This window comes from Chroicocephalus ridibundus, chromosome 8, assembly GCF_963924245.1.
Source record: "Chroicocephalus ridibundus chromosome 8, bChrRid1.1, whole genome shotgun sequence".
Classification (NCBI taxonomy): domain Eukaryota; kingdom Metazoa; phylum Chordata; class Aves; order Charadriiformes; family Laridae; genus Chroicocephalus; species Chroicocephalus ridibundus.
The window spans coordinates 11,676,810-11,698,783 of NC_086291.1; the positions used below are offsets into that span (position 1 = coordinate 11,676,810).

The 21,974-nt window shown below is 45.0% G+C and overlaps 2 protein-coding genes across 5 annotated transcripts in view; one reads left to right on the forward strand and one right to left on the reverse strand.

Annotated features, from left to right (window-relative positions):
* On the forward strand, window positions 1–18,351 carry KIF2C (kinesin family member 2C). Its single transcript, XM_063344758.1, has 21 exons — window positions 1–404; window positions 474–568; window positions 2,341–2,445; window positions 2,664–2,712; window positions 5,380–5,499; window positions 6,245–6,361; window positions 6,739–6,839; window positions 7,099–7,194; window positions 8,153–8,207; window positions 8,291–8,453; window positions 8,772–8,862; window positions 9,916–9,979; window positions 11,122–11,213; window positions 11,450–11,592; window positions 13,074–13,278; window positions 13,719–13,829; window positions 14,342–14,409; window positions 16,000–16,096; window positions 16,174–16,290; window positions 16,661–16,787; window positions 17,942–18,351. The coding sequence occupies exons 1-21, from the start codon at window positions 341–343 to the stop codon at window positions 18,016–18,018; spliced, it is 2,157 nt and encodes a 718-aa protein (XP_063200828.1). The 5' UTR covers window positions 1–340; the 3' UTR covers window positions 18,019–18,351.
* The window catches only part of ARMH1 (armadillo like helical domain containing 1), a 16,308-nt gene continuing 8,736 nt past the window's right edge, over window positions 14,403–21,974 (reverse strand). For 3 of the 4 annotated variants that reach the window (XM_063344761.1, XM_063344760.1, XM_063344759.1), the window contains 4 exons: window positions 21,099–21,228; window positions 20,188–20,265; window positions 19,318–19,426; window positions 15,223–15,353 (listed from right to left, as the gene is read on the reverse strand). In XM_063344761.1, coding sequence (XP_063200831.1) covers window positions 15,340–15,353; window positions 19,318–19,426; window positions 20,188–20,265; window positions 21,099–21,228 — 331 coding nt within the window. In that variant the 3' untranslated portion in view covers window positions 15,223–15,339. Of the gene's footprint in view, window positions 15,354–19,317; window positions 19,427–20,187; window positions 20,266–21,098; window positions 21,229–21,974 lie in introns of all 4 variants that reach the window. The other variant, XM_063344762.1, reaches the window with a different exon arrangement.

The window sequence follows — 21,974 nt, forward strand, 5'->3', positions numbered from 1 at the left end:
TCCCTCCTCGCCTGTCACCCCTGTCCGTACCTCTGGACCCACCGTCCGAGTCCCACCTCCGTTCTGCCCAATCGGCCGTCGCGCAGCGGTGCCGAACTACAGTTCCCGGTATGCCCTTCGCCCCCGGAGGGCCTTTCCCTCCTGCTGGGAGCGCGGCCCGGAGCACGCCGGGAGCTGTAGGCGTCCGCGCGCGCGCAGCATGCCGGGAGGTGTAGTCCCGGCCGTGCTTTCCCGGTAGCCCCCGCGGCACGGCGGCGCGCGGGGTTTAAATCGGCGGCGGTTGGCCGGGCCGGCGTTGTGCTGCTGAGACGGGAGGTCGCGCCGCTGCCCAGGAGCCGCCATGGACTCCCGCATCTACCGCCACGTCTCCCCCGGCTGTGTCGTTAACATCCAGCGGAGCAACGGTGAGGGGAGAAGGGGGTCCCGGCGCCGTCGGGCGGCCGGGCCGGGATCTTAATGCCAGTCTCTTCCAGGCTTGATCCACAAGGCGACGGTGAAGACGGTGGACGTGGAGCGGTCCTCCGTGTCGGTGGAGTGGTACGAGGACGGCACCGTCAAGGGGAAGGAGGTGAGTGTGGGCCCCCATCTCTGTCCCGGCCTGCTCGGGCCGTAGCCCAGGGGGGTTACCCCCACTCCGGGACGGGTAGGCCGGTTCAGTTCCGTGCTTATTTTAATGTTTTGCATAATTAAAGCAACGAAATCGGTGTGTGAAGGTACGATGGGGAAGTGGCTGGAGCGGAGCCCACCAGGGCGCTCAACCCCTCAGGGTGAACGAGGGGGTGCTGGGTCTCCCCCTTCCCCCCTGGGCTTTGCGTGCCCCCGAGTCCCCGTTTTCCCAGCTCTGGGGGCTGGCTGCTGGCTTTTCATGGCTTTAACGTGACTTAAGGCTTAACGTGCCGCTAATAAGGTGCCCCGTGAAGAGGGATGAGTTTGATTTCCTGAATCTCTGCGCTGGTGCAAAATAAATATTGGATGAGACGGTATGTGTAGGGGGGGGTAATTTGGGGCATTTGAGGCTGATGTGACCGAAATCCTGACACTTAACAAAGTCTGCTTCAGTAACTGAGCAAACATGCTCCTGCTGGTTTCTCTATATACTCCAAAGTTTAGTTAAAATCTTAAAGTTGCCATTGGTGGGTTCTTTGAAAGTAGATCTTGTACTGTTCATGTGCGTGCTCCATTCAAATACACAAAATGTGTGGGTTCAGGTAGAATTGCTGACTAAACTGCATGTATGTGTTAGGATATTAAATATTCACGAAGATGCTTCAAAATCCAGCATTTTTCTAAGACACTTATATGTACACTGTGTCTGTATACTTACATACACTTATATATTATCCTGTCCACGTATATCTGTTTCTGAGCTAATTAACTTTCCAACTAGATACTTACAGATTCCATATAAATCAAATTTTATAACTCTCTTATGTTAGAATGTTGTATCTCCACATTTTACAGAGGCTCACCTACTTGTTTTTGCTCTTTTAATGGACCCTCGTTTCGTTTAAGGAATTTTAAAAGTTAATTGAGAAGTCAAGAGCTTCCTGGAGCGGTGCTTGTGTTGTTTTGTTAGGTGGATTCCAGCGCAAGCTGCTGTGATACCAGAGTTCTTGTGTACATGTGCTACCAAACTCCTCTGCTGTGTTTGGTTTGAAAAACTGAGCCGAGATGTCGTGTTTTGGGCTGGAGCCTGCCCTTGGCTGACTGCCCTTGGCGTCGCTCCCCCAGACCAGCGGCTGCCTGTGCCAGGGCGCCGCAGAACAAGCTGAAGGCAGGATTATGACTTCACTGGAGGGTCAGGAAGGAGGCAGTATCTGGCCCTAGGTGAAATGGCTTCAACAGCAAGTGGAAAAAAAAATGTAGGTGAATTGATTTGTGGATTAAATGCTGAATCCTTCATGTCCCAAAGTCTAAGCAGCTCTTTGAAGTTTATTTCAGTAAGTGCAGTCGCACAGTAAACACTTAATGCTCTCCTAGCGCAGAAGTCACAGAGCAGATGAGATTTACTAAGATTAGCACTAAGAGATTAAAGCAGTTGATGCCGAATGTGCTTTGTCCATCTCTTCAGAAGTGCTCTATGGCACCTGCAGAGCTGCGTGGTGTTTGGCAGATGAGGGTAAATGGCTCAACTATTTTTTAGCATATTTGGATGTATGAGACTACTCAAATGGAATGTGAACTACTGTCTTGCCCTTCCAGGCAATTTTAACTTAACGTTTGGCAGGCAGTGGGTCAGGTTTGTTTGCCTCTGAAAGTCAAGGTCAAAAAAAAAAAAAATATGCTGTAAGTGGTAGCAGCAATATTCCACTCTGTAAAATCCTGCCTTTGTTCTTGTAGATTGATATTGATGATGTGATATTAATAAATCCAGAGTTAACAGAAGAACTACCTGCTGCAGATGTGAAAGAGAACCTTCCCTTGCAAGAGAATGTAACCGTACAGGTAAGTGCTTTGAAGTGATATAGTCTCTTCTACGGTACTGAAGTGCCAACAGCATAGGTCTTGTTATAAATAATTCCCTCAGTTAAAGTTTGAGGTCTCTAACTTGTCTTTTCTGTCTCATAGTCAGAAAAATCCTTGTTGTAGCCATGTTGTCTCAAACTGCTGTGCTAGGTGCTTGCAGTTTACTCTGATTAACTACAGCATTCATTGTTTTTCAGAAACAGAAGCGTAGAACAACCCTTTCAAAAATTCCTGCTCCACGGGAAGGTGAGAAAATGTTATTCTCTCTGCTATATCCCTGTGAAACGGTGGTGGTCTTTCATTGCAGCCATAATATTCTACTTTAGTGCATCATAAGATTGCTCATTCAGGCAATGCTAATAAAGAGCATGCTGTTTCATACCAACATTTTGAACTGCTGAGTGCAGAAACTTTGCTAACAGATTGCTGTCCTGTTCCTGTGAGCTGGGATTTGTTGATGTGTTGCCCTTTTCTGCAGCATTGTTGTTGTTATTCCTTGAGACTTCTTTAAATGTCACTAGGCAGCTACTGTTGCAGTGAGTTTTAAAGTTTCATATGGAGTTTTGCAAATGTCACAAACAACAAAAGGTAAGTGGCAGTTATTAAGATTAAAAGTGTCAAAACGAGAGTGGAAAGGGCAAGAAAGAAATAGCCGTGACAAATGGATGTCTCCTCTTCAAACAGTCTCCCTAGACACTAACTAGAGCTCTATCCTTGGAGAATTTTGGACCAGGCAGCCAAAGTGTCAGCTGGTGTGCCATGGCTCAGTGATTGTGTGTCAGTACAATGTTTTAAGCAAAGCCAGAAGAGAAGATAGAGATGTCAGTGTGGGATTGTGAAGGAATTGTTTTTGTTGAGGTGTCAGGAGTTGCATAACTCCCACATTTTCTACATTCTTTTAGCTTATTAGTTGACTCTTTTGGCTTTTTAAATTGCAGCATTACAGGTCTACTTGCAATGCACTTACGTGATGCTAAGGTTGCTAATTTAATGATTCTCTTAAAGTGCATAGTTATCCGGAAATGATACTTTTCCATGCAATTGGGCTGTAAACAAAACAGCTCAGCTTGTCTGGCCTCTCTTGCTGTGATGCAAGACAGGGAGGCTGGTACCAGAAGACAACAGTACAAATCCCCTTGCATCAGAGAGACAGCAGTAGTCAAAGAGGCTTAATATGTCAAAAGTTGTTCTGTGGTACAGCGTCCTGATCTTCAAATCCAGAGAACTATCCATAAATTTTGTGAACTGGCAAGCAAAATGATGTGGTAAAGTGGTGACTGTTTCTAGACAGCTCAGTTAATGGAGCTGGATAGCCAGCTGGGAAAATAAAGGTGTTTTAATCCAGTCACAGGTTGATGGAAAAATGTCCTCACAGAGGCCACGGCTTTCCTGTAGTATAGAATCTAATTGCAAATCTGAAATATCTGTTGTCTTTCCTACTAGCACAGCCTTGTCTCTGAAGACCTGCTCAGAGTACGAGAGAGAAGCAGTTTTTTTCAATATTTCTCAAATATTATCTGTCATTATAGCTAGCTAAACCCTTGAGTGTCAGTGAGTATCTGTCCTGTTGCAAACTCTGCACTGCACCAATTAGAAAGCTAACATTGGCTTCAGGTTTTGGTTCTTAGACTAAATGAATTAAAAAAGAACAGGAGGTGTCTGTCTCCCTCTCATCCAGGAAAGTGAGAGAAGCAGAAGCAGTGCTTTCAGAACGAATTAAGCAACAGATATTGCCTCAGACCTATTAATCAACAAGAACTTTGGAGGATGCTGAATATCCTCACGTGCTAGACACTCTTGAATCAAACCCATTTAGAGGCAGCCAGTCCTGCAGTTGGTATGCCTGTCCAGGAGCACTATCATTTACAGGAAAAGTGCTGCCGAGTTTGTGATGAGAGCAGGTCTGGGCATGTGCCACAAAAGTAAATGGAATGAAATATCATTTCTGAGCATAATGAAGCTGATGCTTTTTGTTCCTAAAGTTGCAGCAGTGACACCTAATGTCTCTGCACCTGAGCAGAAGATTCTAGGTGAAGAGCTAACAGATACGAGCACTGAACTTAGTTGGCACAATTGTGAGGAATTTGATCCAGAATTGAAATTAACCATCGGGCTGACAAAATCTAATGTCCTTTAAAATCATAGTGATTAATTCTGGATAAATTCTTGTGGTTGCTGGAGGTAAAGGTAGTTCTAGATTTCATATCACTCTTCTCTTTTTTTTTTTTTCTGTATCAGATTTGCTTTCTTTACAAATCTATTGAGGTGTATGTTCCAATCCCTTTCCCAGGCAGCTTTCCAAGGGACTTGGTCTCAGTGCAAGAAATATACCTTGGCATGTGACAGTGGAGACTGCTCTCAAAAGGACCCTTTCCAAAGATTTGCTCTTGCGATTATATAGAGTCTTTTAGCTGAACTTAGTGTTATCACGCTCCCAGTCCACTGTGCACCACGCGTGCTGTCTGTGCGTGGTTGGGTGCTGTGATAGTGGGCATGATGCTGCTCATGACCAGTTGCCAGATTGCAGTACTACTGTTACCATCAAACAGTTAATTCATGCAGCTCTGCAAGTGTGAGGCTTCAGAGGATTTCCCAGTTCCCTGACTTTTACTGCCTCCTTCCTAGGTATTAAGGTTCTGGAACTGCCCTGTTAGTGAATCCTTAGTGGCATCTGAAAGAAATTCACTGGAACTGCAAATCTGGAATGAACTGTTTGCTTTTCTGTAGTGGTGTATTTCATGATTGCTTTTCACCCACCTGCATTGCTTTGTCCTGCACTTTGCTAATGTATCAGACATATGGAAATGGTCTTTTTAACCACACCTTGTTCCCCACTGTTCTGCACTTGGCGAGCACTCGATTACTTGTGAATGTCTGAGGCATGATGCTGACCTTGAATTTGTGTTTCCAAAGCTGTTCGTGGCCGTTCCAGGATGACTGTTATCACAGAATCCCAGTGCAGCCTCCAGGAAAATGAGATGGGGGTGGATCCCTGCCCTTCTACACAAACCAGAAACAATTTGTCAGTTCCTGGTGAGTGGAGAAAGAACCCAGTGATTTCTTACTATGAGGCAAGATGCTTTGTATGCATTTAATTAGGTAAACTGCAAATCCCAGGGGGGAGGAGCAACCGCTATGCCTTCATATATAAAACAGGAGAGACCTAGAGGTCTGCCACTACGCAAATATGCAGGGCTCCTACCTGAAGGGGTTCTCAAAGGACTTAGGAAACAATGTTGTTGAATAATAGTGTGCTTTATTAGCCAGAGAGCTGTGGTTGTGTGGGTGGGTGGATGTGGTATCTGCTTTAACAGCATGAAGTGGTATTCACAGGGCTAGAGTGGGAAGAGAAGTGCCTTGAAACTGCTGACAACACACTCTGTAACTAGTCTGGCAGTAGTTTTACCTATACTGGTTGAATAAGGCAAGAACTTGAGCCTACCTGAGTTATGAAATTATTGTTATTTATCTTTACCAGTCCTACCCTATGAATAGTTGAGAGCATGCCTTGTGTATTAACTTCTGCCAAAACATTGAGATAAGAGGCTCGATACCAAATTCTTGTCTAGTCGGTGTGGCCTTGATTTGTGGCTTTGAATAAAAGTTGTTGATTGGCAAAGGATTTAAAAAATTATTTGCACAGGTTTTAGCTAGTTCTCTCTCCTGATTCAGAATCCAAGTTGAGGAATGCCTGTGGCCTGTGAGGCTTTACAAATTAGAAAATTATCCTTGATCTTTGGGATCTAATTATTGGTTTTCGTCTGGCTTCTTTCTGCAGCTGGCCGAACCAGGACTAGCAGGCTGATCTGTGCTCCAGAAGCCTCACTGACAAATGGAAATGGCAATACAGAGGATCATCTGCCTGCTGCTGGAACGAACGCTTCAGTGAGCCCAGGTATGAGGGAGCAGTGGGTAAGAACTGACCCACCAGTCAGCAACGCATGGCCATGTGATTGCTGCTTTGAAAAGGTGGCTTTGGCAGTAAGACTGAATATCTTGAGTATTTTTTTTTATTACAAATGTGTAATTATTTTATAGCATATCTCCTCAGAAATACTGCTTTTACTTTATCGTGGTAGTGAGGCTTGCGATGCAGTTTCTGTGGTAAGTAGATCTGGTTTGGGAAGGAAATGCTGCAAAGTTAATGACTGTCCTTCTGAAGATTATTGTTTCCTGTACAAGTTAGTCTGTCACCAATCCGGAAAAGTTTGTATTGAAATATTTGTATTGTGCTGAAAACTTAATCCAAGGAAATGTTTTTACTTTATCTAGTTCGGAGAAGAACTAACATTGTGAAAGAGATGGAGAAAATGAAAAACAAGAGAGAAGAAAAGAGGGCTCAAATTAGTGAAATCAGGACAAAACGTGCACAGGTGGAGTACTCTATAATACACCAGTTGGGGAAATACTATAGGATAGTGCATCACAATTTAGTTGAAACTTAGTTGAAACTAACACATTTTGGACAGGCTTTGTTCTTATGAAGCAGTGTAAGGATGGATTGATTCATTCTAGATTCAAAACTTCTGAATCTTGTGGCTTTTAAGTGAAATGTTTCTACTTGTGTACAGCTGATTGCATAGTGTGCTCTGGGGCTTTTTTGCTGTGACCATCCATGGCTTTTCCATGCAGGAATTTGACAGCAGCTGTCCAAACTGGGAGTTTGCACGGATGATCAAGGAATTCAGAGCAACTTTAGACTGCCAGCCAATATCTATAGCTGACCCAGTAAGTAAATGCTGAGGCTACTAACTGCAGCCTGTAGACAGACTTTTTATTTTGTACTGAAGATTTTAGTATATAAGCAACTGAGTGCATCACTGCACCTTGGAAATCCTCTGAGTGTATTGTGGTCTTGAGGTACCTGGTGGTATATTAAGTAATTTTAAACTAGGTCAAAAAGCAGAGGAACAAAAGTAGAGGTCAAACACTAGAAAGACCAGGTTTGGTCAATATCTTCAGCAATTATGGAGGTAGTATTGTTTAATGTATGAGAACCAAGTAGTCCTTGTCAAGCAAAGGCCTTGTTATGGTTAGTGAAAAAAGACTGCATTCAACTTCAAACACAAAAGTAGGTGTGGAGTAGCTTGGAACACTGGGTGGGTTGTGTGCCTGCATCCTATAGGGCTGAGAACCATCTGTCTGTGTATGTATCGCTGCATGACAGAAGAGGAGCTTGTTGTCCTCTGCTTTCTGCCTCACCCGATGGAATATGCACTTTCCCAAACTCAACTGATGGGTAGCTGTGTTGCACAAAGAGCTATACTTACTGCATCGGTAAAGAGCTCCAGGTCAAAAAATACCTCTGGCGGAAATGAAAATAATAATTTGCCTGAATTTGACTGTAGTTGCAGTAATGATATCACAGGTTTTGCTGGAAAGCTGGCCAAGGACTAAACTTCTTACTAATTTTGAATATTTGGGGCAATTTCTATAGCATAGCAGCATTTCCAGTTGATATGTTGGAGCATGCTATGCAGAGGTCAATTGTTTGTAGTGTTTCTTATGCACTGAATGGATTTTAAGACTTATGTCCCTGCATGAGTGGGTCTACAGAGGCAGATCCAATCAGCATATGGAAAAGCAGATGTGAGGGAGCATCGGATCTTTCTCTCTGTAATACTAAGTAGGTGTGGGTGTAATTGGGAAATAATTACTTGTTTTCTTTTTTTTTTTTTTTTTTTAGATAGAAGAACATAGAATTTGTGTCTGTGTGAGGAAGCGCCCTCTTAATAAACAAGGCGAGTGTGTTGACAAAGCAGCTCTGTCTTGGAGCAGTTTGACTTTGCTTATTTTTGTAACTGAGGGTCTTTTCTGTTAACAGAACTTCTGAAAAAGGAATGTGATGTGATTACTGTTCCAAGCAAGTGTGTCCTGCTGGTCCATGAGCCAAAGCAGAAAGTGGACTTGACAAAATACCTTGAAACCCAAGCATTTAGATTTGACTTTTCATTTGATGAATCCTCTTCTAATGAAATGGTATACAGGTAATGCTTTCTTCTCATTGGGCATGACTTTCAAGGTAAAAGCATGGAGCTATGGCTAGATGGCATCCTGGCTCAAAGAAACGGTTACCTGAAATAAATATTAAAATCCTTTTTTGAGGAAACCAAAGGACTGATAATTCTAAAGCTTTCTTTTGGCATGGTCTTGCTGATTTGCTTTTATTTGTGTGTTTGGGTGTGTGTGGGGTTTTTTTGGTTGGTTTTTTTTTTTTTTTTTTTTTTTTTTTTTTTTCAGGAAAACTGATGAGGTAGGCTGTGAAATGCTTGCCTTAACTGTCTCTTTACCTTCTGAATATCCAGGTTCACTGCTAGACCTCTTGTAGAGACCATCTTTGAGGGTGGGAAGGCAACATGCTTTGCGTATGGCCAGACAGGCAGTGGCAAGACACATGTAAGTGTTTTGTTGTTTTGTTTTTTTTTCTCCAAGGTCTCAAACTTTCTAGCTTTAGATAAAGTATTTTAAAGCTCCTTGATGTTGATAATGAGTAATCTGTTGTCTTGTTCTGCAAGAAACCTTTACCTCAAACTACAGTGATCTGGACCAGACTAGGCTAGCCTGCCAGTTTGAGTAATCAGATGGTTGCTGTCGTTCCAGTGTTAGAGGCAAGTTTTAGGTGAGGATCTCCTATCAGTAGCGCTATGTAGCGAGCTGTAGATCTCTTCCAGTAATCCAGAAGGGAATTTGGAAGTTTATAGAAGTTTGGACATAGGCTGCCTCCATTGCGTGAGAAGACGAACGTGCTCATCTGAGCATCACCACAGGAATACAACTGTGAGGCACTAAAATCATAGGCCGTGGAGTTACTGTCCCTTCCTGATCCTAGAGTGCAGATCTAGTGCAAGGACAATAGCTGTACCTTGAGTCTGGAGTGCTGCATATTTAAACTCTGGCAGATTGAGACCGTGTCATGGGATTGAGTTTTGTTTTAAGGAATTTGTTTCATATAAAAGTGGTAGAGAAAGTCACCAGGATAGCAACAAACTGGAAGTTTTGTTGAGATTAAAGGTATCTTGATCAAAGGAGTTAAAGGTATTGTCTGCTCTAGAAGTTTAATGCATTTTGGTATCACACACGTGAGCTTTTGCAAGTAGCAGTGAAAATGTTGCTCAACCTACCTCCTAAAAATGAGGCGTTGCTTCTTCTGTCCAGGGGCTCTTTGGTTGCACTGTCAAGGCCATGAGCCTCCCCTTGGAGGAACAACTGCTTTGACTCTGTGCTGCAGAGCCTTGCAGGCATTCAGCTGTTGCTTTGCATAGTCCAGACCTTCTTTGTGAGCCCATAGGGAAGCAGCAAACTCATTTAATCCTGAATTGAACTGTGTTCTAATCATCTCACTGACATCAGAGTATATATACGGTAACTTTCTAGTACATTCTCAGGACTAAAATCAGGTAGCTCGACTTGTTTGTACCAAACCTCACCTCTGGCCTTTTCTCTTCACAGACTATGGGCGGAGACTTCTCCGGGAGAACACAGAATGCCTCAAAGGGCATATATGCTTTTGCCTGTAAGTTGATTCTTCATTAAATACAAAGATCAAATTGGTGCTTGTTTTTCTTAGATACGATCTGTTTTTGTATGGTTATTTAAAATGTTTCCAGTAAAAGATACATAAAGTATTTGCATTTTCAGTAAGAAGCAGTGGTGTTTGCAGGAGGTATGATTATTTTTCTGTCAGTTTCACTAAATATTTTACAGCCTGTAAGTATCTAGATTCACACTTAACTCACCAGAAGATACTTGTTTTTTGAGGCAGAGATATGACATATTTTCTAGTTTGGCAGTCGCTGGGCTGAACCATTTAACTTTTGTCTTGGGCTCAGCATGGTGTTTGGAAATACCTGACCCGAATGCAAGGCAACCCTACCCATTTCTCATATAAAGCTTGTTATAGAGAAAGATATGAATGTATGCGCTATGTTTCTTCTTGTAAGCATTATTAGATGCAAAAAATCTAGCACATGCAAAATTATTGAAGAAAAGAGATGCTTAGAAGTCCCTCCTTGATCTAATGCCTAGAAAGCACCATGAACCCTGACCTCCTCTACCTTCCCTTTAGAAAGGTGTATTGTGAAACTAGTATGTGTAGCAAGGCAGTTGAAACAAGAGCAGCTGTTTGCCAGTCTCTGAGAATTAGTTATGACCAGCCCTGAAGGGAAAGTCTTTGCTTTTTAGCTCAATTTCAAAGTCTGAAGCCTAATTGTGAGGAGCTGCACTAGATCCAGCCAACGGGTCAACTAATCTGGCATACTGTTGTCTCCAAACAGCAGCAATGCAGATGCTCAGGGATGCATGTTTTCTAGGCTTTCCGCAAGAAGCGCTTGAAACACAAATATGTGACTCTTTTCAGGCCTGTCTAATACAATAGCAGATACCAGTGTTCCTCCAGATCACTAAGGATTGCTGTTTGCAGGTGACATCAGCAGTAGAAACTTCCATATCCCTTTATGTTTTCAGTCCCTGGATGATGATGCTGCTGGAACTGTTTTCCAGATGGTAGCACAGCACTAATTGTTTCACCAGCATTTGTTTAGGATGACTATCATTTGGCTGCTAGACACTGCCTTATGGCTGTGCAATATTTGAAAGTAGATCAAGTATCAACTAGAACATGTTTTAAACTATCTAACTCCTGCGTTTCCTCACTAGCACAAGATGTCTTCCTCCTCCTAAACCAGCCCAGGTACAGGAGTCAGAACCTGGAAGTCTATGTGACTTTCTTTGAAATATACAATGGAAAGGTATGACTCTTTTAAAAATCTTAATCTGATTTCTTTGGCTGAGTGTTTCATAAGTAGCTGGGTGAAACTTACTAGTTTCTGTAGTTCTGTATAGTCTATTGTTCTTGCTGTGTTTGGAATTGAACTGGAAGGCTATGTAAATGTGCAGTTTCTATATAACTTTCTATAAACACAATGCAAAATAGTTACAAGGAGACTTTGCTCAGATTTACCTTAATCTTGTTGCCTGAATATAGGTGTTTGACCTCCTGAATAAGAAGGCAAAGCTTCGAGTCCTGGAGGATGGCAAGCAGCAGGTCCAAGTCGTTGGTCTCCAAGAGAGACAAGTCCACTGCGCTGAAGATGTCTGCAGAATGATTGAGATGGGCAGTGCCTGCAGGTTTGGTGTCAAAAAACCAATAAGAGTCATGTCCTGTTTTACCTCCATGTCTACAGAAAATACATAATCTCCGTTGCTGGTGCTTTGAGACTTAAACAGCAGCTTGCTGTTCTCAGTAATAGGTAGGCACTGAGCAGCACCTCTGCCTGAAAAGAAGGTAGCTACAGAATAAAGGGCTAACAGCGACAGATTTAGCCTACCTGCCATAGAGAAGGCCAGAGTTCATGGTCCACATCTCTTCATGTAACTCCAAGAAGAAAGAAACTAATCACATGAGGAGATGACTGCCCTGGTGCCACAGCTAAACTTAGCAGTCTAGTTGCTTTCTAGAAGTATCAGCTAGTTTTACAGGAGCCTAAGTAGTTCCCTGTGGGCTTGTAAAGATCAAGGAAGAGCAGCCGGCATCAACCTACAGTTGCAAAAATGCTTTGACTTAACTGCAGGCCAGATGAGCTATTCCAATGGCAGCAAAACTGCTGCATGTTGTGCAAGGATCTCCTCTAAGGAATCCTTGAGAGCAAGTGCCAAGGGACAGCCGTAGGCTTGGCTCATCATCCTGGCAGCAAGGCTGCAGTCAGGGCAACTCTACCATTGTACTGGTGTCTCTAATCAGGAGCTAAAATCTGTATTACCAAGTCTTATCTGTCTCAGTTAAGTTGCAGCTGCTGTGGAAACATTACTAGGCAAATGAGAATTCCTTGGTTTCTGTATTACACTGTATGTGGAGATATGTGCATCCAGCTCTCTGCTGTGCATGCTTTTTTGGCTGACAAGCTCAAGCCAAGAAAGAACTGTTTAACATCTTGGACTCCTGCCTCATTTTAGGACAATCTCCCTGCCTTTCCCCCAGCGGTAGGGATACAGGTGGGACAGTGAACCTGCCAGCCTTCTCAGGGAATGATGACAGTGAAGGTCACAGGGAGGTTTATGGTAACTTGTAAGTCTCCAGCCTGCGTCTAGCAGTGATGGGGCAGGTGCAGTTGCACAGCAGAGGTAAAGTGCCAAGCCAGCTTGGCTGGAGAATGGGATTTTCCATGATTGTAATCTGCTAGCACAGCTAATGCTGTTTAGTGGGGAGCTTGGCTGAGCTTACCGTGTAATGGCAGATGCATTAGGAAAATGACATGTAGCCTGCTCTGTGGCTGGGAGATGCAGTGCTAAGGTATTTCCAGCTCCAAATGCATGTAAGGCATTAGCAGTCAGAAAGGGGTTCCAGTGTAGGCTGGCTGAGTTGAGGCAGACAGATTAAACAGCCTTAAATCTCTGCAATGGGGTGCAGGTTCATAGTTCTCACAGCAGTTCTTCTGTGCTCTTATATCAGAGGTAATTTCATAATTCACGCACACCTGAGGTATTCATGTGTAGGATAAAACCGGAGAGGTTAAACAACTTAACTGAATAGCTGCAGGTCTTGTCTAGTGCTGTCGGCACCTGTTGCGTCTTCTGTGACACAGCTGTAATGCTTTGCATCTTTGCTGCAGGACATCTGGGCAGACTTTTGCAAATGCTAGCTCTTCACGGTCACACGCCTGCTTCCAAATTATACTACGCCGAAGAGGGAAACTGCTTGGCAAATTTTCCTTGGTGGATCTGGCAGGAAATGAGAGGGGTGCAGACACATGTAGTGCTGATCGTCAGACACGAATGGAAGGTGCAGAAATCAATAAGAGCTTGCTGGCTTTGAAGGTGAGCAATAGCACTGGGAGCAAATAGCACTAACCAACACATGGATTCTGTTCAAATCTGGGGTTATCTGTTCTGCTTCTTTCCAGTGCAAGGGAAGAGAACAGCCGAAAAGATCCTAGTTTAGTATGTTAATCTCGAAAATGGTGTATACTTTCATTTAGAATGTTTCCAGGAAAGCAGTGCAGTCTTGTCAGGCCAGACACTGGTACAGCCATTTCAAGCTTTATTCAAGTTGTCTTTTTTACATATGATGGATATACCAGTGGTCTTGTGACAGTCAAATACCTGGAGTGTATTTAAAGGCTATAAAGTACTTATAGAGCAATAGAGATGACCATTCTCCAGCCTGTTGGGTTTATCAGCAATTGGTGGCTGATAGCTTGCAGAGCTGTTTGAGAAGAGATGCAGATATCACATTCACAAGACTCGTCTTTTCTTAGGAATGTATCCGAGCCTTAGGGCAGAACAAATCTCATACCCCTTTCCGGGAGAGCAAGCTGACCCAGGTGCTAAGAGACTCTTTCATAGGAACAAACTCGAGGACCTGTATGGTGAGTATGTGCATGGCACAAATGCACACACTGCTTATGGCTTCAGCAATTTGACCAAATAGCTTCATGCTCTTCTGGAGTGAAGGGTCTCTGAAGTCAGAAAACTTCAGTTCTCTGAAAAAGTCACATAGGTTTTTCCTCTTCCACTCTCCACACTCACATGGTGACTGAGATCAAGAACCGGTGAGCTTTGCCCAGCCCCTGTAGAAGCAGAACTGCAGAAGTCGCTTTCATACAGTGAATCTGCAGTAGAGCCTGGTGTGCTCTCAAAGGGGCTTTGCTCCCTGTGGAGGGTGCAGCACAGTGGCTGTGCACACAAAGCCAGTGGAAAGCTGGATACAGGACCCCTGGCATGTCCCACAGAAGCTATAAAGAAAAATGGACTTGACAGAATGTCTCATCTCTGACCCTTTGCCCTAATGTGTCCCAGCTGCCTGGTGAGATCTGTAGGGCCATTAACATGAGCCAAAGTCAGATGTGGGAGTCACTGAGGTCTTCTGTTCTGTTTGCAGATAGCAATGATTTCTCCAGGCATGAGTTCCTGTGAGTACACCTTAAACACACTGAGATACGCTGACAGGTAATGGCCTTTCTGATCTGAGCATTCTACTCTTCTTGCAGAAGGATTTTTGGCTGCTTTTATGCTGACCAAAAGTTCTCTTGTTGTCACTGCCTGTAATGGCAATTTGGAAATTGTTTGCTAGGAGCAAATTATCTTAGAGCTGTCTTATGAAACTAACCTGGGTGCTCTCTGTGTGAGACATAATGGACATTGTATTAAACTGTGACTAATGTCTCCTTTCCTCAGAGGAGGAGTCTCTCCTGCTAGACTTCAGACTGCCCTGGTTTTTGCAGGGAGTTTACCTTGTCCTGAATGGTTACCTCCATGCCTTTTACTTTATGTAATACTTTGGGTCCTATCTGTAAGTGGTGTGCTAAGATTGTGTCCCTGACATGGCCCTACAGATGACACAAAACACTTTGTGTTATTGACAGACTTTGATATGAACTAATAGAATATGGCACCTTGGAGATTTGGGCTAAAATCTGAAGGACTTGGAGATCTCAAATGCCTCCAAGCAGATGGTGAGAGTGTGTTTTGAGTGCCCTGCGCTTGACCTTAGGTACCTGCAGGGCAAGGTAGATTTGCAGGGACTGAGCCCCAGGTTTTCCTGGGGTCTTGCTGATACCTGGAACCCCTGACAGAGCAGTGAGTGCCTCCCAGTCTCTGCTTTACATGCCTCTACAACTCCCTGGTGACGTGACAAGTAAAAGGGAGACTGACTTTTGTCATGTCATAACAAGATGACACTTGCACGTTTCAGGCTTGGTAGCTTTCCTTCATTTAGTTGGCAAAGGGCTGCTTGGTTTCTTCCTGGAAAACATCCCACTCTCTGAAAGGATGTATGGTAATTCTTGTCATAAGCATTCAGGAACACTGTGAGTCTTGACAGATTCCCAGATTTGGTTCTGGATTGGAGTTGTGCGCTTTTTTTCTTCTGGTGGACAGTCATTCCTGCTCACCTGAAAGTACAGGACAAAATGCAACATCTGACTTAGTGTGCTTCAGTAAGATTCTAGTGTTGAGTTAGGCCCATTGGTTCTTAGCCAATGCAGAAGGCATGTTCAAGCTAAAAGAAAGGGGGTACAAGGCTGAAACTCACTGGAAACATGAAGCTGACACTAGTAACTGGAATTAAATGCACAGTTGGTATCTGACATCTACCTCTAGTACCGTGTCATCAGCCATGGCTTTTATCCTTATTATAGACCTATTCTGGCACAGTGTGGGTCTCTGGGGAAAAAATCAGCCTTATTCCTTTTCTTCCCATACTAAGTTCTCTTAGTTGGTCACGACAGACGAAGCTGACATGTGGAAGACAGCTTTTGTGAAAGGTGTTGCTGGCAATTAGCATTGTGTGCTTGGACATTTCTCTCCAGGAGAGGTCCTAGGCTGGGCATGGAGACAAAACATATCTCAGCTTTCCTCCCCACAGCCCTCTGGGGTTTCTGTCCATGTGAGCTTGTTCTGGAGGTGGTAATGTGCAACTGCTTAAGTGCAGCTGAATGTCTCTTGCTGAGCACTGATTGATTGCAGTAGTTGTTTTGTGATGCTGTAGCCCAGAAAGTGCTGGAAGAAGTGTCTGAGTGACAAGTGTTCTTGTTGCAGAGTGAAAGAGCTCAGCCCTCATAATGGAGGTGGTGAAGCACAGAATCAGATGGAGACTGAGGAAACACAGACCAGTGGAGAAGGCTCAGGTCGCAATGTATGTGCGTGCAGTGGGCTGAGCAGATCTCAAAGCTGTGAACAACTTGCTGTTCTTACTTGGGCTGTTTCTTGCAGCTCTCCAGTGATGAGGAGGAAGATATCTCTCCTGACATGTCCAGCTTCTGTGACGCTATGACTCAAATTAGTGAACGAGAGGAGAAAGTTGTAGAACAGCTTAGAGAACTGAGACAGGTAGGTGGAAGAGGCAAGTCCAACCCAGGCTGCCTTCTACATGTTGATAGCACCTTGCCTTGTCTGAGCCAAGTGCTGCTGGGTAGGCTGTGGGCTGTACTGCAAGACGCTGTCAGTGGTGTTACTTTCTCCTCATTGACAACTTTGTCCTGTGGTTTCCTGCCCAAGTGGTTAAACTGTGGGACTATAGTGCTTGTGGCCAGCTGGTCACCCTTCCTCTCCAACTAGCAACCTCTACTTGCTGCTAATGAGTACTGACTGGTACTGGTCTGTAGAAGCTCAGCTCTGTTTATTGGTGTGACAGATCTGAAGAAACTAATTGAATTTCCAGAAAGTCATTTTCTCATCACTGTTATCCTTGTAAATATAGAGAATGCTGACTGAACTTGACTGCCTCTTGGGAATCACAGAACAACCAGACTATGATCTTGAGACCTTTGTGAGCAGAGCTAAGCACTTCGTAGAGGAGAGCTCAAGAAACTTCCTTAGTGTCAGAGGTATGTTAGTGCCTGTCTCTGATTAGCACTGTCACTAATCACTTTTTCAAAGACCTGAAAGTAATACCAGCGTACCTGTGGGGCTTTGTGCACACAGTCCTTTTGCATAGGTTGTGATTCGGATCACTTTCCTAGGTGATCACAGGGGCAGATCTGAAACATCCTATTGTCTGCACTTTCCAAAATAAAATTTTGGCTCATAACTCCCACTTGCTTTGCACTGCCATATAAAACTGCCTTCCCTTGAGCAGAATGCAGTTGCCACCAAGAGCCGATAAGCTGAAGTCTGTTTGGCTAGTTGGTTATATGGTTTACTCTTTGCCTTGGCCAAAAAGCAGACTTTGACAAATAGGTCCCAGTGCCATGTTCTAGGGATTCACAGGGATATGCCCACTGTTTCCACTCCTGTTTTCATGGATATCAAGCCTTAATACCCATGCACTTGTAACAAGTGTCTGCCTGGCATGTCAGCACTGCCTCTCTTTGTTTGGACCATGCTGGTTGAGGCGGTGGTAGAGAGGCAGCAAGGCAGGTGCATGAGCCTGGCTGACACAGGGTAACAGTGCCAAGCACGTACATGGCCTGACTAGGACAGGGGAAGCTACGTTGCTAACTGCTACTTTTCACCCTATTGCAATAACTTGGGCTTTGATTGCCACTTCAGCCTTTGCCTCAAAAACAGGGCTGTGAGGGGTTTGTTTTTTCAAATGAGGCTGGAAATTGTGGCATCAAAGTGAACTGTTAACCTGAAGAAGTAGATTTCTTTTTAAACAGCCCTGACTGTCCTCCCATCTCAAGTGCAGCCTGATAGCTGTATCCCTCCGTTCGCCATAGAGGGGTGGTGACAAGAAACAAGAGTAAATGTCCCGCTAACCTCTCTGGCTTATAGGCCAGGGAAATCTAGCCCTCTGAGATGGCTGGATTAGTGGCATCTAGTTTGAACTGCAAACTGCAGGCTTGAAACTGCTGATGAGTAGAAATGAACAAGTACAGCTGAGGAGCTTTGTGGGACCAGGCAGGATTTGATGTTGGCTGAGTGGTTCTTTCAGAGTTCACTTCCTTCTGTGGCCCCTGCAGAGCCCTGTTGAGCGGGACAGCTGAGCTGGGGAGTTCAGCTTCCAGGTCAGTCACCCTGTCACTCTCTTCCTTTACAGAAACATTGGATGCCCTAGGAGCTGCCATGCAACTGGAGGAGCAAGTCAGCAAGCAGATGAGCCAGCAGAGGCGTTAGTAAATACAGCAAAACCTGGTGCACAAGCAATCTTCTGTATGTCTTGCATGTTTGTTGGTCGTTTGTGTAACTCCTATTTTTAAATGTGGTAGAGTGTCTGCGGGTCATGCATGTGCATGCCTGAGAGCAGTGAACAAGGCAGCCTTTCTCTCTTCATGGTCTGGTATCGGAGTACTCGGCAGAGTGCTAGAAACACGTGCTGTACGGCTTGGGGCGGGGGGCCTGAGACTCTGCTAGATGTGTCTAGCATCTGGCCCTTTGCTAGTGACAATGGTCTCTTCTAATAGAACTAGATACACGTGTATAGTCTTCTAGTGTACAGATAACTTTCCAGATGTGCTTGAAACCTTGCAAAATTGTTGCAAGTCTACCTTTTCTAGAAAGAAAGTGGATTATATGTAATTAAAAAAAAAAATCAGTATTTTAAGAAGTTTGATAAATAAATGTTCCTGGATTTAATTATCTCCTATCATATAAAATATATTTCTTGCTGATTTTTGGTAAAGTCTAACAGCCCCTAAAGACTGGCTGGTATTGTAGGGATAGGCTGATTTCTTGGATGAGGTTTCTTTTTAAAGCCTTTGCACTTATAATGTTTACATAAAAATCACTCAAAATAAATTTTGAGATCCTGTTGAGTAGAACTGGCCTAGCAAGGGGGAAGCTGGTTCAGAGGGTACCTATCCTGCACCTAAGCAAAGCTCAGCATGTAGTGAGTGGCTCAGCTCTTACGACATCAGGTAAGTAGGAAGGGTCCTGTGATATGCCCTTGTACCATGGGAGTTTACTCAGGCTTTGGAGATAGCCCCAGGATGTTACTTCACATTTTTTCACATATATTTCCCATGGCTAACATGCCACATAAAATAAACCTGTCAATAGCCCACCAAAATCTGTATTTGAGGGCAGAAGTGCAAAGCTGGCCTCTGGTTCAGGTGCAGCAAGGTGCTGCCGTGGCCCTTATGTGCAACCTGGGTCCAGGTGCCCCCACAGAACCTGTCCTCTGGGAAGGAGCAGGCAGAGGGGCAGGATGGGGGAGGACAGGTGGGAGGCATGTGCTGCTGTCCTCTGTTTCCTGTTTGTTCAGCTCCCTCACACAGGACAAAACAGCCCTGTGAGCTCTGGGTCCAGCAACACAGGATGCAGCTATACAAACATCAGATTACAAAGGGACCCTTCTACCATTACTCCCTCTTCCCCCTAGACCTCCCACCCTGCTCTCCTGCTTCCTGAGCTGCCTTTTCCCCCTGAAAGTGAAGGGTGTGATTTAAATGTCTTTGCCCCCAGCTCTGCACACACCTTCTGCAGACTGCATCCTTGCCATGTCTCTGGGGATGTCTACTATATTGGAGGCCAGTTCTTCAGCCTGGACTGGATCCATTTTTGTGTACCAGGTCTCAGGACTGCCCTGGAAAAGGCAGGAAAAGAGGATCTTAATGGGACTGGGACAAGCAGCTACAGAAGGGATACTTCAACCCAGAGAGGCTCCTCCCCCACAGCTGGGGCATTTTGTGATCAACAGTTTAGGTACAGGGAGCAGTGTGGGGCTGAGCACTCGGGGGCCTCTGAGCTGATTTGTACCTCGGCTCTGCCTGCATCACATTAAGATGGTATAGCCAGAGGAAAAGGGCTGTTATGCTCTACTGAGTTTGGACTTAAAGCAAGGCTGTCCTGTTCCACTTCAGATGTTACTATACTTGGATCATCCAGCCTTGCCCAGTGGTGTCTTAGGGTGAGTAAGGATGGGCCTAGGTGCAAGGAACAAAATGTTACCCTGTATTAGGTCCGGGGAGAGAAGGTGGAACAAACATTGCTTACTACTCTGTATATCCACCCCAGGAGCCAGAGTCAGGAGGGACTTGAATTGGAGGAGCTCAAGTCACGTCTTGCCTCACTTGGCCCTTCAGCCCCCACCTCTAACACCAAGTCCTACTGTCATAGAAGGAGCAGGAGTATGAGCTCCCTTCTTGGTCTGTCTTGGTGCTGAGTCAGAGCAGTTATCGCTGAGACTGAAGGTGAACACTTCTCAAAGGGTGGCTTTGTTTATTCTGCACTCTCATGCAAGACTGGGTTTCTTGTGGGAAAAAAAGAATCCATCCCCCCCCATCCCTGCAAAACAGACCAAGGTCCAAGGGCTGCTAATAAATGCCATAAGGGAGGCATGTTTACCATAAAACGCTGGAACAGTGTGTGTCCTAGTGCCGCCTTTGCACACTCCTCCACAAAGGGAAATGTGCGCACAAAATACTGCAAGAGAAGAGAGAGTTGGCATGTAGGGAGAAGGGATGTGAGCGTGTGTACAGAAGGTAGAGCTGCATGAATGATATGGCTCCAGATAACCTGTGTCATGTGCCAGGGAGTCCCTGACCCACCTCCTTTAGTACCGGTGCTACTGCTAGCACTTCATAAACGCACCATGAGGAACGTGAAGGTCCCTGCTCAAGACTCACCTTCTTCCCCCCCGACATCACCCAGTGCCAGCTCCCACCTTTGTTAACAAGAGGAGAGAGGGCGTTTCAGTGAAATGGTTGCAGTGCAGCAGTTGCCAGGGAATTCACCCTGCTCAGAGGATGGGTGCACTGACCCTCTGCGTTGCTAGGTAGGTTTGTAGACCCTTTTTCCCCTGAGCAGCCTGGTTCTCAGCTGTCACTCACTCAGGCCTTCCCGTCTACTGACAGCATGGTCCTTCCGTGCGGCTGTTACAGAGGCAGGGCTGTGCTGAGGCAGCCCAAAACTCTTTACCTAGCACCAGCCTGCTTATGATTCTGTGCTAGTGTCTTGCTCCAGGCAAACTGTCTTGATTAGTCCCTTAGCTCTGTCTGTGCTTGATACCCACAGCAAGCATGGGGGTAGAACAGATGTGTGAGGGCCCAACAGTGGCTTCCCAGCACCTTGTTTGTGGTGGGTGGTAGGAGGGAGGCAGATAGAAGAGGAAATACAGCTCTTTCCTGAAGGAACTGTCACTCCTGCCTTTGTGTCTGCTATGCTTAGAAAAAAAAAAAAAACAACACAGCATAGGGAGCTTTTCTGGGAGGAGACCATGTGCTACGATGTTCTCCACCATAAACCACCACACTCACTTCCAGGGAGATGCTGGCATGTCTCTGGCTGGCCGCATGATCCAGGTTCCCCACAGCAACCATCAGGCCATGTACCACTTTCAGCTGGATCAGCTCTTCCGCCACTTCTGCTGACTCCTTGGCTAATACACTGCAATGAGACAGGCCATCAGCCCCTACCCTCTGTGTGGGAAGAAGCACACAACAAATTGAGTCAGGGTCTCTTAGTGCGGTCACCAGTGGACAACAATGTGTTCCTACCCTGCCCTAGCAAGACCAACAGACAGGAGAGTCTCAAAATAAACAAGAAATGTTTGTCTGTGCATGGATTAGCAATCATTTAAAGTGTGGGCTTGCTGAGAACAAATTGCCTAATGATTGGCAGGAGCTTCCTGGGCTGTATGAAAGTCTAGCAAGTTTCTTGCATGACCATGAAGAACACAGAACTCAACCACCACCACTGTTACTTCTGTGAGCATGTCCCTGGAAAACACTCCAGTACATCTCCCTGCCCACCAAGGGCTTTCTGTCATCTGCTTTTGCAGGAAAAGTGTTCTGATAGCACTATCTTGTGGACACTGCAGGAAATTCATACTGAATGAACAAATTTTAGCACAAATGGCTGAATTTCTTTAAGGATTCTGCAGCCAGTCATAGGCACTAGACTCTTCTGTTGGGTGGCTGATGTTAAATAGGGGTGTTTCACTGCTCGCTGTGGCTCCCAGCTATGTGGAGAATAGAGCGGCCTTGATCAATACAGCACCCTTTAGCCCTGTGCTGTGGTGGGACACACACATTGCTTCCAGGCCCAGCCATGAAGCCACTGTGACAGCACACAGGGACAGAGCCGGTGGGATTCCACATCTCCCTATAAATAAAACTTCAAGCAAGCTCCAG